At 41.1% G+C, this 25730-nt stretch overlaps 1 protein-coding gene across 2 annotated transcripts in view; it reads right to left on the reverse strand.

The window, feature by feature from the left end:
• efnb3b (ephrin-B3b) overlaps positions 1 to 25730 on the reverse strand; it is an 82212-nt gene that overhangs the window by 26332 nt on the left and 30150 nt on the right. For both annotated transcript variants that reach the window (XM_077500587.1, XM_077500586.1), the window contains exon 3: positions 1180 to 1272. In XM_077500587.1, coding sequence (XP_077356713.1) covers positions 1180 to 1272 — 93 coding nt within the window. The remainder of the gene's footprint in view (positions 1 to 1179; positions 1273 to 25730) is intronic.

The following is a 25730-nucleotide window of genomic DNA, read 5'->3' on the forward strand; positions in this document are numbered from 1 at the left end:
TAACCTCTAACCAATGCTTCCATCTGTATTAATATAAGTCAAATACTCCTGCTTGATATGTAACAAATCCGTATGATCCTAACAAGGATTATTAAATTACTAGGTCAATAACAAATGCAAACAACTCAGAGAAGTGGAGCTGCCAATGAAGTGAGGTGTACATGCTAGCATTCCTGGGCTCTGTGTGTGTGGTTACTCACTCAGGATTGATAGGTGTATGAAAACGGATTGGCCTCATGATAAGATGACAGTGAACAAACCTAGGTGAATCCACTTTGATATATCGGCTTATTTAATTCCCGTCTCCTCACGCTGACGCCTTAGAGCTGGTGAGGAAAAAGGGGAATTTCTAACCCTTTAATTGGAGAGTCGATCAGGACATATTTCCCGATTTAAGTCCTGCGGGTAAGCGGAAGTTGACAGTAGCCCAAAGGTGTGTTCGAAAAATAGCGCACTGTGACTTCCTAAAATGTATTAAAACACAAGAAGAATGTTAACAATTATTTATTTATTTAAACGTAACATGATACACATTTCTTCTGTACTAAATATTTTATATACCCAAATATTAAATGTCATATCAGAGCCATGGTTTTAATACAGTGATACCGCAATATTTTGGCTCAAGGTTATTTATCACTGTCAAAATCTAATACCAGTCTACTTGTGATGTGACAGCTATTTTACACATCACAAACATAACGAAAAGGTCAATTAATTCTAGTTGTGTTGGAATGTGACAGAAAATATCACCACCGGCCCGTCCGCACGCCGTACGCGTTTCTGTCGACTCTGCTGATGCGACGGCTGATAGCGGCGACACAATACAAGCGAGTGTCGCGTGGAGGGGGGGGGCGGGGTCGCGTGAAGGACAGGCTATTATGTGCGGGAATGTGCAGCTCCGTGTTTGAAAGCTCTTTTTTTTTTGTAAAACTAAATAGCTGCGGCAGAAATTCTGCTAGGTCATGGCCATGTTTACGTGCATGACGTACAGTTGTACGGGAAAGGGAGCGCGTAGTTAAAAGCAAGTGCAAGAAGAGTCAACGGGCCTTATTAGAGCCGACTGATCCTACACTTCTCCGCTGTTCTCACCACTTAACAAGCTCTAATATGCTCGCTGAGAGAAGCCACCCACAACTAAGCGTGTGTGTACTGTATGTAAACGTAGAAAAGACTCACTCTGTCCCACTTTCAAGACCACCTTCATGCCCTGCGTGGCACAAACTCCTCCCCTCATGCTGTCCAGACCTTGGCGCGTCCCATCTGATGTAGCTGCAGGGACACAAAGACAAAAATGGCATAGTAAGCAACATACGCACACACATAGTATAACGTCCACATCCATTCAAACTGCACAATGTCTCTCTATTTCAAGCAATAAATTCTGCTCATATCGTCAACCGTTCCGGGGAGCCGACAAGTGACATTTGCAGAAGCAGCAATTTAAAAGCCAGACTCGAAACTTTGAAATGTCAAACTAGAAAGGCGACGAGCACTTTAATAAGTCCTCATTTTAAGCAGCTCGCTGGCATCCATTAACAACGCCGCCGGCGTCGTCGCTTGGACACAACCACTTTCACAGCGACGCGGCTCCTGTTTAGGCTGGACAAGCCACACTGGATTAATACTGGGTTTGCGGCTGGCGATTTCGCCTTAAACTGAGATTTAGAAAGTGTAATTGCCGGCCATTAAAAGACCCCAAGACAGAATGTCTTTATAGCGCAGTACCGCTTTTTCTGAGCCAAATTGAATTAAAGGAGAAGTCAACCCAAACAGTTTTTTTTTTAAGCAATATATGTTCTATGCAGCCCCACTAGTCTAAACACAGTGTTCTGATTAATATTGTGTTTGTGGAATATGAGTTAAGCAGCCCTTTTTAATCCTTCTCAGTGGGCGGCCATTTTGCAACTTCTGAAAATGACATCGCAGTTGCTCAGGGCTCAGGTAACGACCAATTTATCAGCCCTAAGCAACCGTGTTGTCATTTTCAGTCAACACTAAGTGGCAAAATGGCCGCCCCCTGAGATGGATAAAAACGGGTGGATTCTGTTGCTTAATTCATGTGCTACAAACACAATATTAAAAAGAATAGCATGTTTAGACTAGTGGGGTTAGATAGAACATAATATTCTAAAGATCTGTTTTTTTAAAAGACCCCATGAAAAACATATTCTTTACAATAATTCATGTCCTATGCAGCCTCACTATTCTAAACACGGCATTCTCCTTAATATTGTGTTTGTGGAATATGAGTTATGACCACCCTTTTTTTTTTTTAAATTAATCTCAGGGGGCGGCCATTTTGCAACTTCGGAAACTGAGCTGCGAACATTGAATTTCGTCAGGGTTCAGAAAATGTGTCGCGTTTGTGTTCGTAATTAGTCGCCTTTGTCGCCAGGACATTTTGAACATGTTCAAAAATCCATTATTTCACCAACATTCTCGTCATAATTCATCATAATTCGTTATAAGATGTGTCGGCAAAGTTCTTTTTGAGGTCCCATTCATAAATCCTCCAAGGTTAAGAACCACTGAAATACAGGGTCTTTAACTCATTTGCTCCCAATAACGTATAAAGACATTTTTTAAAATGTTTTAAGTGTCCCAAAGACGTATTTATAGGTTACTTTTGTTGTTGTTTTTTTATGCTAGAGCATACAGAAGGCTTTGATGCAGCCTCTCAACTGCAAAGAACGGCTGCAGAATGGTATTTATTACACAAACGGCCAGCAGGTGGCAGCGGAGCAAAGGAGATCAACCAGGGCCATGTTGAAAAAAAAGCTCAATTACTCACAATTCCAAATAGATTTGTGAAAATTGATGAAACTTAGCTCTATTCTAATGCTAATTGCTGCAAAAAGGAAACAGATAGAAATACTTTTTTTTTTCCTGATGAAAGAAGAGATTTTAATCTTTCTTTTGATAGGTTCCATATTTTTAGATCAATTGAACACAATATTCGGTGGGCTTTGCAAAATCAGTCAAAATCCAGTAAAACAGCCGGGAGCGAACGGGATTGCTTCTGTGAAAATGGCTGGGAGCAAATGAGTTAAAACTTAAAAGTGAAAATAAACTGGGTAAAGTCTTGAAAGAATAAATAAATAAACAGTTCAAATGTCCCCTTGCCAATGATTCCAATTACACTAAACATGCACGACACATCCACTGTCCATCAAACTGATTTCACACTTGCGCTGAGTGTGCGTTTTTTTTTTGTGTGTGCGTGTTTTCATACATTTACAAGCGAGATGCGCGCCTCAACCTCAATCAACCATTCATAAGTCCACATAGCATTTCCTCCTTCCAGCCACTGCACTTAAAAAAAAAAAAAATGTCATTTGTCTCCACATCCACGCGAGCGATCAGCACATTTGAAGGAAGGGAGGAAAGTGAGAGAACGGGAAGTGTGAAGGAGATGCAACTTCACTTCTCACACCTCCTTCCCTCTATTTCTGCATAATGCAGAGTGTGAAAGCATGAGGAGGCTTTGGAATGAAGCGAGACGGGGTCAATGCATCAAGCATACTTTCAGAAATGCGGCGACAAGAGTGCATTTCCCGTTCAAAATAGACTCAAGGGATAAGGCACAGTGATGCCATCATACATTTCTCAAGTGTTGCTGTGACACTGAGTATAAAGTTCTGGTCTAAAAGGATTCTGAAAGGATACACGGATGTGTAAAGGTGTAAAGGTCAAGAAAACTAAAAAAAAAAAAAAACTTGGTCCCAAGCTAGTGATAAAACTAAATACAGGTGATATTGTCAAAATCCTTGGAAGCGAATCGATGAGCGATGACGACGAAATGTAGCCGTCCACTCATCCTCAGCCACTTTGAGACTAATGTCCTCTGACACGTGGAGGGAAGGCAGGAAGGCGGGCGGGCACGAGGGAGGTGAGGACGACGTGGGCGAGGAGACGAGGAGGCCGTGCGGGGGCCGCCGGGCGGCGAGACGTGATTGGCCGTGACAAGGTGTTGCTGATATGATGGCCATGTGACGATGGAGAGCCACGCTGTCAAGGGTGGGCAAAGTGGCCCGCCGAGCATTTACATTATCGGGAGCGCTGTCACGGTTGATTTGTCAATTTAGCAGATTTTCCCTTGAAATTGGTCAATTAAAATGCATGTATTCATTTTTTATCTTATTAAATAATGAGTTCATTGATTTATTGTAAATAGTTAAACATATGATGTGATCCATCCATTTTCTGAACCGCTTACTCCTCACAAGAGTCGCGGGGTGCTGGAGCCTATCTCAGTCGGCGGGGTACACCCTGAACTGGTCGCCAGCCAATCGCAGGGCACACGACAAACAACCATCCACACGCACAAGCACACCTCGGGACAATTCGGAGTGCTCAATTAACCTGCCATGCATGTCTTTGGAATGTGGGAGGAGACCGGAGTACCCGGAGAAGACCCACGCAGGCACGGGGAGAACATGCAAACGCACCAAGGAAGGCCGAAGCCTGGACTCGAACCCGAGTCCTCATTACTGGGAGGCGGATGTGCTAACCAGTTAACCACCCATATATAATGTGATTAAATTGAATTAAAGTGCATCAATTTAATGGCCATTGTGCTACTTCCTACCTTGGCCACCAGGGGAGCGCCAATCGGCTCATCTCAGCTCCTCGTAGAGGATAAATAATATATGACTGTGAGTCTTGTTATGTTTTATGTACACATTTTTAACCTCAACTACCATTTAATGGCTCAAAGGAGTGTGGCCATACTTCCTCGACCATCTTAGGGTGTTATTTTTGTGGTCAGTGACAAGTAATGGACTCAAAGGGGGGAAAAATGGTCGCCCATGGCTGTGATTTAGGACGAGATGAAAAAGGAAAGCGGGGAAGGAAGAAGATGAGGGACGGATGAGTAATTGAGACGATGATGAGCAGTGAAGGGAGGGGAGGTGATATGCCAGGAGAGGAAGGATGTCTCCCCGAGTATCCTACAAAAAACAAATGAGCGAAATCAGGCTTCATCACACCGGCACGCCAGGAGAGGAGACAAAAAGGTGACTAGATCAGGACTTCATACAGTTAACTCTGACTTTGACATTGATACCAATACCAAGTACTGATACTGCTAGTAATTTTTAGCAAAATATCTCCACCACAAAAAACAACGGTAAATAACATCACAATCTTGCAGCTGTAACGGCTAAAATAATGTCATGTTGTGTGACATGATCTTTCACAATTAAAAAAAAAAAAAAAAAAAGTGTTTCACGGCACAAAGTGTGATCCAGCCGTCCGTTTCATATCTGCTTGTGGCTCAAAAGCGAAGCGTGGAGAGGCTCTGTCGCCAAAATGCCTGAGTGCAGTGAATTTATTCTTAGTTATTTAAAAACTCATTCACTGCCAGTCATTATAGAAAATTTTTACATTTCCAATACTCACGTGATATTACATTCAATAATTATATATAAACCGAATCTACCAAATAACAGAATAGACTCCCTACTTTTTGTCCCGTCCCGTTCTTTTATAATTGACAGCAGAAAAATGTAGGTTTGCCAAAATACAGCCATTTCTCCCATGGACTCTGAAACTGTGTTTATTTCCTATAAAATGGGGCAATGATGTCATCTACCGGTGGTTGGGCATCAGTAAAGTTGTTTCCAAGTTTGATATTTACAGTGGAGCATGCTCAGATTCGCCCCCATTTCGCACCGCTCTAAAAAATACAATTGACAAGTATACTTGTCAAAGGCAGTGAATGAGTTAAAGGCCCAGTCTGCCGGTTTCACTCTGGAAAAGGCACTTTTTAAATACAGGATTTAAACAAACAAACTACTTCTCAATTTACTGATCAGGGCTTGTCTTAATTTCTGGTGGTGATTTTGTCCTAAACCCCCACCTCCCCAGCCTGTATTTTGCCATTTTGTGTTTGTTTTGTAAACAGCGGGACGTTTCTGTGGAAAGACAGTGTATTTCGGGGGGGGGGGTCACAAACAGGTCCGGGCGAATTTGTCGGCGGCGAATTTGCCGGCTGCGTGACGTCACTCCCGCAGCAATTTGAAAGCACGCACGGATTATTATTTTTTTCACTCACTCATTCACACATGTAAGCTTCTGTGAGTGATCTGTAAATTGAGAAGTAGTTTGTTTAAATAATGTGTTTAAAAAGTGCCTTTTCCAGAGTGAAACCGGCAGACTGGGCCTTTCACCTTATTGATCCAAGTAAGGCAATTGAGAACAGATACTCAAATATGCTCAAGAACAGATTTGCCTGTCTAAAACTCCACCCAAATATGATTATTATGAAAGCCGATGAATTACTGCCTGTCTGCCTAATCGCCTATCCGTTTTTGTTTTTTCTAATGGCTTCGGTCTGTTGCCGCCCTCCCGCTCTGCTGCGAAGTTTTGCGAGTTCACTGCGTGCTTGAGTATGCTCCCCGTCTGTGCAGCTTCGCCTTCTGCAAAACCAACTTAGTTTCTCAAGTGGATGGTGCGCTTGCTTACGTGCGCGTGTGTGCGTTCAGCCGAGTAAGAATTTACAGTTGCCTTCCTGTTTAAATTTGTTTTGCTCCCTCTCCAGAGTGCCATGTGTGTCACATGGATGATGAAGAGCATATAACCTGAGCGGCTCTCTCTCGCCGCCTCACCTTCTTACTCCTTAACCGCCTTCACCCACTCTTAAAAAAAAATTGTCTCAAAACCTTTTCATAAATCTGCTGACGTTTTAAAACCTGACTGTGAGCATTAATGAAGCCATCATAGGCTATTAGTTTGCGGAGAGACGGAATTTGGGTTGAAACAGACCAGGCACTATTTGGTCTCCACATGGCGGAGGAGGAAAAAAAAAAAAAAAAAAAGTATTATTTTCTCTTGCATTCCACGGGTGAAGTTTCCTCGTGTTTTCCTGCAATAGGTGGAACAGTCCAAAATGCATCATGTAAAAAAAAAAAAAAAAAAAAAAAAAGCCATTTTCAATGAAGCAACCCCCTTCGCTCCTGGCTGGATTTTGACTGATTCTGCAAGGCCCACAGAATATTGTGTTCTATTGCTATAAAAAAACATGGAACATACCAAAAGAAAGATTAGCATCTCTTTCCCCTTTACAGCAATTAGCATTAGAATATAGTGTCATCATTATTCACAAATGTGCTTAGAATTGTGGGGAAACAGTTTTCATCATGGCCCTGGTTGATCTCTTATACTCTGCTGCCACCTGCTGGCCATTTTTGTTCCACCCGTTCTCTCTAGTTGAGAGGCTGCATCAAAGCCTTCTGTATGCTCTAGCATTAAAAAAAAAAAAAAAAAAAAAAAAAAGACGCAAAGATACGTCCTTGGGACACTTACATTTAAAATAGAACGTATTTATACGTTTTTGGGAGCATACGAGTTAAATACTGTGATCAATTCGTCACCAAAATTCATCTCTACTCACTTCAACTTCTGAAATTATTAAAACCATCGTCCCTGATATTTTGGATTTTATTTTTTTTCCCACAAGTCACAAACTACACACTTTTACTAATGACTAAAATTGTCATTAAGATTCAGCGAGAACCGTGCCTCGCGAGTGGAGAATTTCTGATGGGAGTTCATAGTCACAGGTTGGAACCCACATGATGTGTCACATGCCAACCAAACACACACGGGGAACAGTCACGCAATCCTTCCCAATTTCACACATACACCATGAACACGGCAAAGAAAAAGTGAGCGCAGACGCCAAGAGCGCATGTGGATGCTTAGTTCAGGGGCGCTGTGTAAAAACCACCTCTGGAGGCCCCCGCGCTGCTGGCTTCAGTCACGCTTGTTGTTTGTCTTAAACTAAAGCCGTGTCACAATACATGTTACGGCCCAGCTTGAGCGCCATGTGTGTGTTAACGTTCCACTGCAGCTGATGTTTCATGTCCGAGCTCAAAAGGTCACAGATGTTTTTGAATATGTTCCTGAGAGCACACTGTTAAAAAAATCTCCAGTCTGCGAACAGACGCAAGCACAAAAATCACACACGCCCTGCCAAAGCTGCTGAAATCACGGGTGTCCAGACACAAAAATGCTGGTAATGTGTTTTTCAAGAAAAAAAAAAAAAAGTACTTTATCATATTGCACTTCATAAAATCATATAGTAATTCGAGATTGCAATTTCTGCAGGAATTACATGTGAAGGCTGATCGGCTGAATGAAAAATTGTGGAATGGAATGATGTGCAATATTGAAGGGCATGAAATGAGATTAACATGTTGAAGTAGCCCGCGACCCTTGTGAGGAATAAGCGGTCAAGAAAATGGATGGATGGATGGATGTTGAAGTAGGTATGGATTGAAATGGTTTAAAAAAAAAAGAGAGAGAGAGTCAAAGAGAAGAGGGAAAATGTAAGATTGACTTTTATTTTAAGAAAAAAAAAGAATTGTGGTAGGGATAAGATGAAAATTTTCAAGTTTTTTTATTTTTTTTTTTATTTGATTTGTGGGAATTTTTTGCATGTTGAAAATCGTTTCTGAGTTGAATGTGAATGTGATGAATGACTTAAATTTCATGAAATGATCTACAATGACTTGGAATAAGCAGTTTGAGTTGGAATGGTTTGATTTGGTCAAAAAAAAAAAAGGTAGAAATTAGAGGGGGAGAAATATATGTATCATAAAATTGACTTCTATGAACAGTTTAACAGTTTAACGTTATAATTGGTGAACATGTGTAGAAATTAGTGGAGAAAAACAAAAACAAAAATCATAATTAAAAAAATTTGTCCGCGACACTTGTGAGGAATAAGCAGTCAGGAAAATGGATGGATGGGTGGTAAAAAAAATAAAATATTTTATCGATGAAAATTTAACATTTTTGGAATCTTGAAACTCGTTTCAAAGGTGAATTGAAAATATTGAATAATTTAAATTTCAATTCATTAGGTTCATTTTGAATTTTTGTTGATTTTTTTTTTTTTTAAATTTGTGAACATTTTTATGTTTTGGAATGAGAAAAATAGTAACCCCGAACAGCAAGAATTTCTGGAGTGTAATGAAATTTGAATTGTGTTAATCAGTTGAATAACTTGAAACAGGCGAATAACCATTTCTATTGTGAAAATTAGGAAAACCACGGTGAAAAATGTGAAATTTTTTTGTATGTGTGAATTTCTAGAATGCTGAAAATCCTTCCCAAGGTGAATTGAATAAGCTGAATGTTTTGAATCTCGAATGGGAAGGATGTAACTGTTGACTGTTGACTGTGCCATTGTGAATGAATGGGGACTTGGGTGAAAAAAGCAACATTTTGGGAAAAAAATTTGCATTTTTGAAATGAGAAAACATGTTAAAATGATGGAAACCGGTTGAGAAATATGGTAGGAGAAGCAGGACGAAAAAGTGTGAGGCATAACATACAATCATCTATAATAAATTGCAGAATGACATGGAAGCAACATGGAGTCCAAGTGAGCGGCTGGCTGCATGGCGTAACGTGACGAAAGTGGCGGCCATGTAGGACAGTCACAAGCAACGTTCCGCACAACTGGGTCAGCGGCCTCATCCCGGGGCAGCGAGGGCATTCTTGAGTGTATGTGTGTGTGTGTGCTCGCCCTGCAGTCTACCTTGAGAGTGTAGCGGCATGCATTTTAAATGTTTACTTCGTTGACCTCCTACCAGGCAAACCCTGAGTGACGATTCCCCAACTTGGTGGGCTAGTCGGGCGGCGGGTTCAGCGGCTTGTTTGTAAGTTGTGCATTCCAGCGTACGCACACACACACAAATACAACCATCCTCCATTACATCACCCAATAGACTGAAGGCATGGAAGAAATGGGTCAAGCTCTTCTTCCTCAACGTCTCATTCTTAAGTGGTTTTTTTTTCTCTCTCTCTCTGATCCAACCTGCTCCAACACTCGTTCCAACACGGCAAGATTTAAACCAATCAAAATCCATGATGGAAAACAACTATCAAGTCTGGGAAAGTGCGTCTATGTGGACAGACGTATTCAAACAAGGACGTCCTGGAAATGTAAACAAGACACACTGGCACGTCTTGCTCAGTGTGCATATGCAGATCCGTGTTTGAAGCACGGTTATCATATGTGGTGAGTCAGCATAAAATGAAAAGGAAAGCACAAAATTGAAGGGACAAAATGTCAGGTGGAAGTTATATCTTCGCATTTCCAAAATGAATCAGCACTTCATTTTGTGGCAGATGACTTCCTTCTGCATATATTAGCTAACAATTTTTACTTAATGTATTCTAAAAAAAACAACAACAAATTTTCAATTTTGAAGTGACATAACGCTTCTCGGCTCTTGCAAGGTGAGGGAAGAAGCGGAGCATTCAGGGAGCTAAGAGATTTGTTCTCAAGCTGTTTGGAACACTTTTAATTGGTTAATAATGTGTAAAAATGACAACATATTAAATGATTGACCTTATTTAGTCAATTTACATGACATTGATCTATATTAGGGGTGTAACAAAGCAATATGAATCAGAAAATCGGTTTCGAGTTCGATGTGCATCAAGTCAAACTGAATCAAAATGTTCCTTACTTGAATCGTATCACACCCCATGTATCGAGATACTAGGGGTGTGAATTGCCTAGTACCTGACGATTCGATTCGTATCACGATTCACAGGTCACGATTCGATTCGATACCGATTAATCCCGATACGAATGGTCACGATTCAATACCGATTAATCCCGATACGAATTTATAAGTCGATTGTTGCGATTTTTTTTCATTCATATTTAGAAAATACTAATCAGTAAGCTTGTAGAGTGTAAGATTTATATGAAAATGTATTATTTATTTATCTGAAATTTCAGTCTTATAGAGGTTGTAATCTGTTTCATGTTTGAACAGCATTAAAATAAAAATATTAAGGCTTAATGTGCCGTTCATATAACATTCTTCCATGCTCAAGGTGTGAATCCTAAAAAAAAAAAAAAAAAAAAAAAAAAAAAAAAAAAAAAAAAAAAAAAATCGATTCTGCCGATTATTGAATCGATTCGAGAATCGCGCGATGTAGTATCGCGATATATCGCCGAATCGATTTTTTTTTTGACACCCCTACGAGATACATATCGAATCCTCTTGCACAGGTGATATGCATACCCCCAGTCTATATATTTATATTAGGGGTGCACATCTCACCACAAAAAAACAATTTAATCCATTCATCCATTTTCTAACCACTTACTCCTCACTAGGTTCGTGGGGATGCTGGAGCCTATCCCAGCTGGCTTCGGGCAGTAGGCGGGGGACACCCTGGACTGGTCGGCAGCCAATCGCAGGGCACACAGAGACGAACAACCAATCACAAGCACACCTAGGGACAATCCAGAGCACCCAATTAACCTGCCATGCATGTCCTTGGAATGCAGGAGGAGACTGGAGTACCCGGAGAAGAACCACACGGGCACGGGGAGAACATGCAAACTCCACCTAGGAAGGCCCAAGCCTGAACTCGATCCTGCGTCCTCCTTACTGGGAGGCGGACGTGCTAACCACTCAATTTAATTTACCCAGACAATTTAATACGGTTTTCAATATACGTAGGGTGCAAAACGATTCAAGGACGGTTTGATTTGAAAGCGGAAGAATTTGATTCAGCTGAACTTCGATATGGTACGGGTCACATTGCATACATTTGAATGAATTTGGCAGTATGCCATTTGTGCCATATCTCCCTCGATATATATATATATATATATATATATATATATTAGAGATAGACCGATAAGGTTTTTTCGGGCCCGATACCGATACCAATTATTAGTAGTGAAGGATGCCGATAACCGATATTTGGAGGTGATATTCAATTTCACTAAAAAGGGACATCAAAATTTGGGAAAAATACAAAAACTCCAGCGCTTCTCTTTTTTTTCCTTTTTTTTTTTTAAGCATATGTTTATTGAGCAACTTTTTATTTTATTTTTTTTATTTTTTTTAAGCATACGTTTATTGAGCAACTTTTAGGGTTAGTAAAATATTTGTAAGTTTTTTTTTTGTTTTTTTTTTTTAAATCTTCGTCAATGGACAAGTTCTGGGATCTCCCAGGCGCAGCAGCATGTTTTCAAAAGTTAAATAAAAATTATTTTCTACACAAAATAAAAGTCTTCCAAAATTTAAAAATATCCAAAGTATTAAATTTTTACTTATCTTAGTTTTAATTTCAATCAAAAACAGAAGGTGCAGAGAGTTCCCAGGGTCGACAAAATGAAAATAAAAACTGTTTTTTTAAATTTGCACTTAAATTAGTTCTCTGAAGTTAACACTTAAAGAAAAAAAAATGGATCTATTATCGGCCATATGATTCTTAAAAATGGCCGATGCCGATATTTCTCAAAATGCTGAATATCGACGCCGATAATCGGTCTATCCCTAATATATATATATATATATATATATATATATATATATATATATATATATATACACACACACACACACACACCGGTATATAATGCAAGTCATGCTATCTGCTTATACTTTAGGCGTTAATAGACATTTGGGTCTGTCATTGTGAGCCACCCCTCTCATAAAAACAAACATCCTCTCGTGATGTACTGCGATGTCACTTGAGCGCAGCGAGGGGGAAAAATGGGAGACAGTGACACCCAACTCCAGGCTTCACATCCCCCGTCACTTGTCAGACTGTCATCACCACACACGCACACACGCACGCACGCACACGCACACACACACACACACAGACTCCTCCACTGTGACATTGTCTGTCATTGCTGGCTTACAGCGTTGGCGTCAGGCCCACAGAAACGCTCAAGCCGACGCGGGATGAAGGACCTTTGAGCGAAAACCCCGCTGATCCGATTTTGCATTTATTTGGAAACAAAAAACAAACATTCCCAAGCTGTCAGAGTCAACGTTGTGGCTGCCGAAAGTCAATAAATAACACGCATATTTGGAGCACAGCGGCGCGGGAGGGTGACGACGTATCCAGGTGAAGGACGAAAGTCTGCTTCTTGGGAAGTGGGTCGCGGGTCTGAAGGGAGGAACGATCTGTGACATGCATCTGGAGGGAAAAGGGAAAGCAAGTGCGAAGATGGGGGGGCTTCTAAATTAAGATGACGGGATGCAGAAGGGATTGAGGGTGGAAATGTGACGGAACAAGATAGATGTCCCTCACTGGCCACTTCATTAGCTATGCTATCTCATGGGATCCAATGCAAAAACTGATACAACAAGTGTTTGAATAAAAAAATATTTTCATTATTTAAATATGACAACATACACATGATGTGCAGGTATTATTTTGATGACTTAGGGGTGCTTGGCTTTAACCGGCTGTCACTGGTCTGGTGAGTGACGTGGGTGTCAGAAAATGAGAGTGAGGAATCGGCTGTTTGTTTTGAATGTTTGTTTTCATGTTGTTTATTGAATGTGCACCAGCGCCTGTGTCTATTTTTTGACTATTCCAAAACATCACAATACATTCCAACCAGGGTGACCAGATTTTCAAAATTAAAAAACAAAACCCTACAATTTCTCTCACCAGGAACTATTTGTAACTAATTCAATTGCGAGTCAATCTGGCAACAGGTGGTTTTGTTTTTGCTTTAGCTAATGCTAGCTGCTATCTTGGTTGACAGTTCAATTATACATAAGTCAATGCACTCATCATTATCCAACCATTTTTTGCTACTGCTTTGCCGTTACCTCGCGCCAGTCCCGCATTGTAACATTCGAAATATGTTGCCAGAAAAATCCCAGCTGTTGTCAGGTTGACTCTGACCAGTGACTGCAGCATGAGGACAGTAGGACTACATTTCCTATGATTCTTAGACATGGAAGCAGGAAGTCGTTCTAGTCGTGGAATGACGAAAACACGCCTGTTAGTGATTACAGTAGATGTATTTGGATTAGAATAGTGATTGATATACATGGGCCAAACAATTGGCTTGCTAACTGGATTTAAAAACAAAACAAAACAAAAACAAAAAACAAAAAAAACGGGACGTTGAGAGGGGACCTGGGTAAAAGCAGGACAAAACAATGGAGCTGGGGAAATCAGCCAAGGACTCGGGAAACTGTCATGGTTTGGGGTGGGTTGGGTTTTGGTTAGTTTTTTGTTTTTTTTTTGTTTTACTTTTGTTATCGTTCAGGTTTAGTTTGGGTTTTGTCGTTATCCTCATGTTTCTTTAAGTTCAGGCATGATTTGTGTTTTGCGTTGTTTTCCTTGTGTGCCCCCCTAGTCTTGTCTTGTCCACCTGTGTTTGCCTGGCCTTCCTCATGTGTCAACCAATCAGCATCCTCCGCCTCTTTGTGTACTTTGTGTACAGCAATGCATGTTCTTAAAGCGCTTTATTAATAAAGTTGAGTTGAGTTGACTATCGGAAAAATTATCAGGAGCAGAGATTTTTCTAGACCTTCTCAAAAGTTACACAACAGTGTAGCATTTGTGATGCATAAGGGAGTATGGCTCCAGATCTGGTTGAGTAGTTACTTCAGTGCTCGCATCTCCTCTATGCCTCCTTGCGAGTGTTGTCATTTTGTATTTGTGTACTTGACATCGTTCGATAACCCGCCGAAAGTGCATTCCGTTCCCCAGTGGTGGAGGGGACATGTCTGATGTTACAGCTCCCAAAAAAGCCCTTTCAACACCAAGGCTGTAAAAGTCACAAAACCCTGCAAAAGCGAAGACGACTTGAGCCACGCTGGCCCTCCAAAAGCAACATCTGCTGTTTACTCAAGCGTTCCTGCACTGACATGAAAGGTTATCCTTTAATAAAACAGTCCAAATGCTTCTCAAACTGGAGCAAAAGCGCCACTGCTGCTCATGATTAGCCAAGCCGCTAATACTTAGCATTGCATCCATTTTCCATAGGACTCGTCCTCATTCACACTCACATTCACACCTATGGACAATTTACAGTTGTCAATGAAGCTACCGGGCATGTTTTTGGAATGTGGGAGGAGCACCCGCACCATTACCATGACAGTGTTACTACTCTGTGCGTGTGTGTGTCCTTGTTGTTGCACATGCGGTCCAATTCAGAGATGTTTTGCTAATCTCCAACAGTCCAGTCTGCTTTCTCTTGCCGGCTACCCTCCTCCCACTCTCCCCGCCTGCCGTTATTATTGTTTCCAAAAAGGAGGAAAGCACGTGCACGCGCACACATACATGAGAGGCAGCCAGCCGAAATAATGCATCTTGACATGTGTGCCTGCATACCGCTGCAGGGAGAGATTGGGGAGAAAGAAAGTGGAAAGAAGGAGGGTGAAATATGAAGGGCAGGATGATGGACAGCGGAAGGCATAGTGCAATTATATACTATCTGTGTATGCGTGTGTGCGTGCGTGTGTGTAACAGTAAAAGAAAGGGACTGATGACAGTTGTGTTTGTTTAGTTTCTCTGCGATTAAAGCAGGCTGCTCCAAACTGTGTGCTCAAGCTATATGGCAATCTGTCTGTTTTCTTACCCACTACGCGTGCGCGTGTGTTTGTGCGTGTGTGTACCTTTCACAAGTGTAAATGTGTTTGCGCAGCTAATGCGTCAGTCTGTCTTCAGTGTGTCTACACGTCAACGGGTTTGTTAACTTACGTCACAATAAGCAGCACTATTACCCCTAAAAGTCGAAGTTTACTGTCAAAATTAATTAATTTAGCAATTCAATAAGCTAGCTTAATGCTAATGTTAAATAGCATTGATGCTGTTGTGTGGAGCTAAATATGTTTAAACGTACATGTAAATGTGTTGAAATGTATTTGCAAATACTGGTATAACAGGCTAAATGCTGTACAGTATATTAAGCTTTTTTTTTTCTTAATCCCCGTGGCATAATTAGGGATGAAACGATAAGCGCAATATTGTGATATTAAAACTGCCACAATATCGTCATCGTCATGTTCACTATATGTAAATGCAACACATCTGAAAAAAAAAACAGGGTGATTTCCACTTGTACAGTTCTAGCACCCTCTGGTGGCTATTCTTTTTTTTTTGTGCAATTTAATTTTCATTAGGGATGTTTTGGCCCTTCTATGCTGAAAATATGCTACACTAATTGTCAGATGAAGGGATAAAGTCAATATGTGGAGAAACTCAATGTGTGCGTGCATTAACAACATAATAATAATAATAATAATACATTGCTGTTATGTATAAAACCACAATATTATTTTTTATTTATTTATTTTTTTATTTTTTATTTTTTTTATTTATTTATTTATTTATTTTTTTTTTTTTTAAGTATGAGCTCCAATATTGTGACCCTTTTTAAATCGGCAACCTCCCCACAATATCGTGATAATTATCGTATTGTGAGCTTCATATCGTGATAATATTGTATTGTGACATTTGGATATCGTTACATCCCAAGGCATTATGGGAAAAAATGCTTACAAGCACATTTGTGCATATTTGTATGCACTTTGGAACATACTTGTCGACTTGTCGGTTAAATGTCAAAAACTTTGAGCATTTTTTCCCCCCCATACATCACATGTGGCAAAATGCCAAACGAAAATCATGCACTGCAGAAATAATCATAAATTACGAAGCCAATGTTACTTTTTGTACATGTTGCTATAATGTAGGTAAAATGCTACAAAAATTTGCTTTTTTTATTAACGTACATCTGTCAATACCCTATAAAATTTTTTTACGTTTTTAGCATTTAGCCTACAAGTACATATGAACATAGTTGCAAAAACTTTTTTAAAAACTTATCTTACCTATTTAAGCCAATCAAAAATGTTTACATTGGCAGTGCCACACTTTTGTAGTTGTGTTGTAACACTTTGAACACTGAAGGAAAACATTCACAGTCATATATTTTTTATCCCCTACATTGATTGGCTATTAGTGCCACACAGAGGTGCTCAGAGGAGTTGAGACATCTCAACTCCATACATTCCCGATCAAGCTGCATAGGAGCCTCTACAAAAAAAAATATAATAAAAGTTCAAATTTCATGCGGCGCAGTACCTTTTGACCGGCGTTTGGGGACCACTGATTCAAAGCAATTTTCCAGCATCACAACCTCAGAGCGATGTCAGAACTGAAAGCATCTTGCGGGATCCAAACCCGTGGACCTTGCGAACAAGCCTCACAATTACTGACAGCCAAAGTGCGATTTCATCACTTGACCACCTGAGTGAGGCCTCACACAAGGTCAAGTGAAAAACAGCAGACACGCTCCCGCAGGATCAAACGCCTTCAAAGTTGTTGCTCGCCGCTCTTTTGGAAGCCATGTTTGTGCAGCCTGCCAAAACATGACAGATGGGAGATATCTGCCTTTGACTGGCTGACAAATGCCAGCTCGTTTGGTGGAAATGTAAGAACTGATGCAACACACACAAGCCAGTGCACTTCAAAAATGAATATTTTGTTCACGGGTTTGGTCATTTCAATTTTTTGTGCCTTGTATATCCCTGAATAAACACCATGATAATTGGTCTCCAGGTGGTTTTAGTTCATCAAAAAGTCTTGAATTACTCCATCAAGTAGTTGGAGGAGCTGCCTGTCTGCCGCGCCGATCTGCACTTCATCACACGCTTCCTAATTGCGCTCCAAAAATAACAAAGCTTGGATCGCCGACTAGCGAGACGCACTAGTACACGTGTATCAATCATTTAAGAATAACAAACCACACTGTTTGGCTTTTTACATTGCAAAGTAGAATAAAAACAGGACTTCAATCTTTATTAAAGCTTCAAATCATCCCAAAATGGACCTGGCTGGATGATAGAGCTGCGTTCCAGGCAAGGTGGAACACGACTGAAGGGAATAAATAAAGGTTAAAGCAATAAAACAGAGAAGCCATTCTCAATTGTATTTATAAAAAAAAAAAAAAAAAAAAAAAAAAAAAAAAGGTACGATGCCACTGGCTCCCCTTCGCAGCGCCTCCCAGAAAGCAGCGGGGGGCGCTGCGGATGAATTAGCGCACTGTTTTCACTCATTAGGCCGCACCCAACTCCTCACTTTTTCACTCTTTTATTTACGCCCCTTTCTTTACTCCCGACTTCTCTGGCAGCGCACAAAGAGGCCGCTCATAATGAGTGTGTGTTGTTCCATACGTGTGTGCGTGTGTGAAGGATTATGGCAGCTCCGATGCAGTGAATAGGGGCCAGAATGGGCCCCGGCCTGGCTGAATTAATTACACTAATTAGCTTCTTAATTGCATATATTAAGCCGCTGGTGAGCTTCCATTTTAGGGTCCAGATTGAACACACACACATATACAAAACGTGGGTGGCAAGCCCGCTTGCTAGCGCCGCCTCCCCTCATTCCACTTGAGGTACAAGTGGAGAAACGAGACCCCTCCATGATGGGGCTACTCAATTATCCCCCCTCAACTTCATCAATATATAATAAGTGCATAGAACAAGAGCAGATGTGCGGTAATATGGACGATAAGCCGCCTAAAGAGGAGCCGGGGGGATTAATTTGGCATCTACTGAGAATATTTGAACACTCATGAGAGAGCAGACCTCCCCCAAGGCCTCTAATTTGGATCGCCATACAGTAGATACACCTCCTGTATTTTGCTATGAATAATCATGTCCTAAAAAACAACAAACAAAAATGGTAACAATAACGCTAATGAGATATTCGAGCCAATGAGGCGCCAGCTTCGGGCCCGAGGGGTCGTGACCTTGGCGGCGCGGTGATTTGGGGTGAAACGTAACCGACGTTCAGAACAATGGCGAAGATTAGCGGAGGACGAGTCAACAGCTAATGAAGCTCTCTTCCGTACAAAAACACACATTGTGATAATGACGTCCTTTGTGCAGTTTGGAAGCAATTAGGACGCTTAAATGGTGACTCAAAAGGATTTGCAAGCCAATTGTTTGTCCTTGTTTCTTTGAACGGAGGACCTTGCCGCTCCATCATGTCTCGTCTACTTTGTCTGTTTGGCTTGCATTTCTCATTTCTCATAAAATTCCATTTCTGGATAGAGTAGTTGTCCCAACAAGGCAAACATGGTGATGGTAGACGCCTTTAGGGTGCCGGAGGGTATGAATATGCAAATTATATGGAGTTTCTAAATGGCCATTTCCTGCCACGGTATAATAAGATGACGAAGTGTGCCTTCCGCAGGAGAATAATTGCCGTGTAAGACAAGCAACAACCCACGCAGCAAAAGATGCAACCGAAGCTAAAGTCGCTATGGGGATATATGGATATATGGATATATGTTAGGGTTAAATGATTTAAATCTTTTCATCTTATTTTTTTAACTCTGTCACAACATTGATTTAAAAAAAAAATACTGATGTCTTGGTGGAAAAATTGTGTTTTCCTGATTTCAATTGTTGAAACCCGACAATATATTAGATAGTTTTTGTTCTTCTTTTGTGAAAACATTTTAAAAAACAACAACAACAACAAAGGCAATTATGCTATTAGGCAAACAATGAGAAAAAAAATAGTTGCACTTGCCAAGGTTGTAGGATTTAATTTTTTTTTTTTTTACAAAAGACATTTATTTCCTCTCGCAATAATCTATTCAATGTGGTTTAAGGCATTAATTGCCATAAATTGTTGAATGGCTATTGGTTTTTAAAACTACAAGCGCCCGTGTGCTCAGCATAAAGACGGGTACAACTTAGTTTTTCTGCCACGCCCCCTGCTGCATCTCGCAGTTTGGTGACAAAAAGTAAAATAGATCTTAGACTTGCTAAAACCGTGGACGAGTGTGGTGTTTGCCATTGTATTTCATTCATAAATATGACAACAGTGTGGGACAATCTCGCTAAATCATTGTAAAATTAAATAATTGAAGGACTTATTATCATCATTATCTTAAAAATATTTTCATAGCAGTAGTTCATTTCTGCAATATGCACTTCCACCTACCTGATTTTATTTGGAATTAGGGGAGCTGCTTCAATTGGCTGGGAGTCGGCTGCGTTCCCTCCCGCAATCGCACAAAGCAACGCAAACACGCTCTTCTATCTACCCTACCCCAACAAAATACCAACAGAAAGAAGAAAACTCCGCCTATGTGCACATTTAACTCTCTTGGACCCTTGAATTGTTTTGACAGGTGTCGTAAAACTCCGCCTTTTCCCTCATTCTACGGGAGGCGTGCAGCATTATGTTGCCTCAAGACTGGATGTCTATTTTTAGACAATAATGAATATAAATAGTTATGTTAGCTCCATTTTATATGTGTTTAGACCTCAGCATGTGTATACGTATTTTTCCATTAAGTTGCTGCTGGGGGATGGAGGAGCGCAGGTCATGTTTGTGTGATCCTGGCTACTAAATCAAGCGCTATATTAGCAAGCTAATGCCATCTACGGATGGCAGAGGTCAGCTGGCGAGGTGCGCTTGTTTTAAACACCCCACTGCCTCCCACTGCACTCACACATTTGATTGCTTAGCAGAAGGCTGCTTGCACACAATAGCGCTTTTGTCTGCTTTAGCGATGAGAAATGTTTGTGTGCGTGTGTTAGTTTGTGTGCGAGAGAGAGAGAGGGAGAGCAACGTAAGTGCACGAAGGTTAAATGAATCATACAATGTTAACCAGGCCCTATCCAATTAAGAAGGGATTCTTTAGTGTGTGTGACCTTTAGCGGGAGAGACGTATTCGCACACCCGCACGCAAGCAACCCCCCCCCCCCAACTAATACGCACACACAAACACACATTCTCACAGCAGAGAGTAGCCGGGCTCTGATTGCTGACCTAAATCAGCTCGGCGATCTGTCACTTTCTCTTACTTACACTCGCCACACATCTTTTTTTGTTTTTTTGGCATCTTTTCTCACCCCTTCCTCCCTCTTCTCTTTTTCTTGTCCAAATAATCCTCTCTCTCTCTCCCCATGTCACTTTTGTTCAGCTCACCCCGGGCCGAGCTGCGTTCTCCCACTAAAGCATCTCATTGGTGTCGCGTGATGTTACCGTGGCTGGCAACGCACGCACACACTCACCGGACACAACATTAAGTACACTTGAAGAGTGCTGAGATATAAATCAAACAATATGTATATAAAGGGGATTTAATTTTTTTCTTTTTCCCACTTTGGCTGATTATTGCACGCTGCCTTCACACATGAGAGTTGCCTCAAGAACTGGAAATGTTCGCTGAAGCGCGAAGAAGCGCACTGCCTGCTGGGAAAGCCGCCTGGAAAGAACTGCTGATAGCAGAGTTTGTAGGGGGAGGGCGGGGACGACGCAATAAATGAGAAAAATGAAATAAGAGTGAGATTCACGGAGGTCCAGGATGGAATGCTTTGCTCTGCCGGGGCAATATTTGTCATTGGCGATGAAGAAACTTCGCCTTGAAATTTCAATAAACGTTTTTCCAGACCAGTGAGTCAAGTATGGAACGGAGCCATTGGAAGGGAGCAGGATTCACTATGATGATGAATGGCTTCTAAAGCTCAAGAGAGGCTGGGAACGTGCTTTCAAGTGAAAAGGACTTTTAGAGAGACACCTGGGCATGGGCTGCTGAAATCAATGAGCTTCCATTTTGGATCTTAATCACTTCAAGGAGGTCAAGTTTCACCTGGAATATGAAACCTGAGCATGTTTTATAGTTGCATCGGATACTGATCATTTTCAACTTCACCATATTTTTGGGATCATTAGGTGCATTGCATTATATTTTAACATATGTTAATATATTTAGAAATATGGCACATTATTTTTGTAAAGCACTGTATGTTAAATAGTTTTTTCCTAATTGTACCATGTGTTTTTTGATAGATTTAGCTCATACGCTAAGTTAGCGCTACTAAGTATCGCCACGTCTGACTTGCTTTTTTTGTTTTGGGGGATGCTTCGAGCAGAGGAGGTTACGTTATGCATCCATTAGATAGATCCTCCGACAGACAAAATGAACATTGCAAGACAATATCGTGACAGGTGGTTTTTGTTATTACTTTGGCTAATGCTAAATGCTATCTTGGTTGACAGCTCAGTGTAGTCACCACTTTCCTATATTTTTTTAAAAACTGGTTTTGCCACATTTTTGGCTTCAATTCAATGGAAATTTTGCAGACACAAAGACATGAAGCTAGGGCTGGGCAAAAAATCAAATTAATTCGATACATCGTCATTTAAAAAAATCGAATCATTGAAAATTTGCTAAATCGTGAAATCGAATTTTGTCTTCTAGATGATTAAAAGCTGTTGTTCTTATGTTCTGTTACATCCAAATGATTTTATGTGATGTAATTTTGTGTTAAAACTGATCTAGAATCAGTATACGTTACTGGTGTCTGAACATTTTGCACAGGGATTATTTTTGAATAAATGAAACCTTTAAGTAAACGTTTGTTGGATTTATTAGGTTAAAATCGATTAAAATCGTAATCGTCCTGAATGCAAAAATCGAGATTTTATTTTGTGGCCATATCGCCCAGCCCTACATGAAGCTAGTCAAAACTCCTCAGATAACTGCTGTAATTGTCATTCTTTGCAGAGGATAAATAATATGTACTTGTGTGTGCACCATTTGCGTTTCAAGGGTTAGAAAACAGACACAGATGCCATTCGTTAGCCAATTCTGTGTTGACGATGATGACAAAAGGGGTAGTGAGTCAGGCAGTGTCATTTCAAACATGTGAATTGTCACCAAAATGTCTTTAAACGACACAAACAAACTAATAAAAACATTTTGTCACGATTCCGCTTCCACACTGAGGTCATTTTGTCCTTCTCTTTCCATTTCATCCTTCTCCTTGTACTTAGGCGTCTACAAATCAAAAGGCTTTCTGCACGATCAAATATTCAGCAGCTATAGATTTGTCCGCACTCCACAAACACACGCGCACACCTGAGCGGTCTTCACAGCAAACAGTGAGTGAGCGCGGAGTGGAGGTGGTGGGCGCAGCTCATTTACTGCGCAGTGCAGATTTCCTCCCACCGCATCATCTCCTCTTTTGTCTATTGGAGCCGCACTCTCCAACCCTTGCGCCTCTTCAACTGCCGCTCACCTTCACCCTCACCCTCCTCGTCCCTCCTAACCGAATCCGCAGCCGCCGCTTGTGTCATTTATTTCAGCTTAACCCTGATAAATAAACCAGCGCTCACCCCTGCATTATTGAACACTCCGACAATGCTGTGTGCACGCACCGCAACCGCAATTAGACGGCACACACTCACGTGCACGCTCACAATTAATCACTTAAAAACACACATGCAAACATACATCTTTTAAAGTCCACTCACTCTTCTATTATTCATTTTAAGGTTGTTGTTTACGTGGATCCGCGTGAGCCGGCGAGAACCGAACCGGGCTCTCCGCAAAGCCCCGGGGGTCCTGCTGCATAAAAGCCCGGCTGGGAGTCCTTTCGCTTTGCTCGTTCATTCACGCCCACGCGGGGAGATGGCGGTGTCCGCATTCATGCGCACTCACGAAACACGTCAACAAAACCTGTGCGCACAATCACACACGTACACACACTCTCACACACACCATCTGTCTCAGCATGCAACAACAACACTGCAGTCCCGCAGTGGGTGACCTGCTCACTACAACAAGTCACCAAACTTTTGGAGCTATTCTGAGGATGTTTACAGCTACCCGTGCATGTTCGGGTGTGTGCATGTGTATGTGTGTGTGCATATAATCAGAGAAGGCCCCCCATGTGCGCCGATGTGAGTGTGCATTCGTTAGCGATGGCGAAGATAAGTGTGAGTGGGAGAGTGACAACCAGGTGGAGGGAGTGAAGGAGATCACACACACACACACACACACACAAATGCACACAAGGTCAAATGTATGTTGACTGTGAGGCAGCCATCGTTCACTGCAAGGTGTGCGTTTGCATACGCATGAGTGTGTGACATTTGAATCCATTTGAAAAAGTGATATATTTATGGGTCGCTTTTTCAGGAGGAGCCCAAAATTCGGCATAACTGAACAATAACTAGAGCTGCAGTTAGGCAATTTTGTCATGATGGTGTCATGAAGGGGTGATGTTTAGTCTCATGTTTTTGTTTTATGTGGCCATCATCTAGTTTCAATTGAAGTGATGTTTGAGTTCATGTCCTGTTAAGTCGGGTTCGCGACCGTGAGGTCAAGTGTCTTTTTTGTACTGATGTAACCGTGATATAACCATTATCTAGTTTCAACTAGTTTTAGGCTGTGTGATGTCAGTCCTTAATCCTTTAGATGATGATGTGTGATGTATGGGTCGACAGCCAATAGGAGAACTTCATGTCATACGATGTCTTGCCACGCTCTATGATGAGATTGAGAGATTCTCTATTTAAGCTGTCTGAGGAGTGTGTGTTCTTTGTCGGGTTATTGTCCACCTGTTCCTGTGTACAGCGTCTCTGAGTTTCTGCCTCTCGATGTGAATAAATAGATAAAATCTTATTTGTGTCTGCGCCTTTGGGATCCAAAGCTCTCAGCACACAACAAATTTTTGCTAGTGCCATTGATTATTTGAGTACTTTGACAAAATTATATATATTTTTTTATCATTGGGCTATCATTTTTGGCACCGTTCTCACATTCTACTGTAGTATCTGTGACATTCGAGTGAATGTGGCGTTGAAATGTCTAGTGAGTGACGTGGGCGTCAGCATATTCGTGCTACATTCAAGTGTTCCACAAAGTCAGTAAAAGACGCGTTCTCGTGTGTGACATCTAGCATTTATTTGACTCCGTGTGTGTCTGAGCGCGCGTGCGTGCGTGTGCGTGTGATGACGACACAGGCTTACATAAACTCTGACCTCATGTTATGAATGAAAACATCCATCAGTGAGTATGACTAATCAATTTTGCCGCTCTTTCTCTCCCCTCCCCGGGGTGCAGGAAGAAAAGAATCACTTTTAATGGGATTCGAGTAATCTGATTACAAAGCAGTGGCATCTGTAATACATTAATGACCTTCCAAAACAAAGTCATTAGATGAGAATCCTCCACCGCCACAACCAGCTAGATTTGTAAATGAAGCCATTAGTACTTGTCAGTGATGCAATAGCATACTTGGGAGTTTAAAGTAGTTTTAACCCATACATACTGCATTTTTAAAATATATCTAATTATGGACTATACATCTTTTAAAAATGTAATTAATCCTCAATCAACTATTCAGAGGAAGGGGAGCGTGTTTACATTTGTTACATTGCGGGTTCTTGATTAAAAATCAAATCTCACGTCTGTGTCAAGGCAACCTTTGACCTCTGTATGGCTTCTGTTCCTTATATTCAGTATGGATGATTATTCTTATGCAGCTGTACTCCTTCACAGATCCCTTCCGGACCCTTCAAAAACCAACAGGTGCATGTTTCAGCAGCAAATGCAGTGTACTGTGAACAAGCTCCGCCTTTCCCTCCGCTGGAGCCGTGCAGCGTTACGGCACCTCAAGATTTAAAGTCTACCTGATTTTTAGACAATGACGAGTGAGAATTGTTAGGTTGGAATTAAAAAGCTATGAGGGTATGCTTGTGTGCTTTTTACATTGCTTAGTCAGCCTCATCATTTGATTTTTTTTGCATCACTTATGGCTCTAAGACCTTTGAAAAATAATTTGAGAAGATGATTCCCTGAAAATTAGCGACATTCAGGACATGAGGATTCCACAGTCCGTAAATGAATGAATGTTATCTGTCAGGCACGTATCCTTCTCTAATGGCCGTCGCTAAGGAAGCGGCTAAAGCCCCTAAACACGCCATGTTATTAACGATGAGCCAGTTATTAACGATGTGGCAGCTTCATTAAACGAGACACCATAAACGCCGTTCTTTGTTAAGAACCAACCCAATTAAAGCTCACATATCGTTATCAATAAGTTATCAGCACCAGATGCTCTGTGCTTTAAGCTACTCCGCTTGCTCCCTACTTTCACACCTATCCACAT

This window comes from Festucalex cinctus, chromosome 16, assembly GCF_051991245.1.
Source record: "Festucalex cinctus isolate MCC-2025b chromosome 16, RoL_Fcin_1.0, whole genome shotgun sequence".
NCBI lineage: Eukaryota > Metazoa > Chordata > Actinopteri > Syngnathiformes > Syngnathidae > Festucalex > Festucalex cinctus.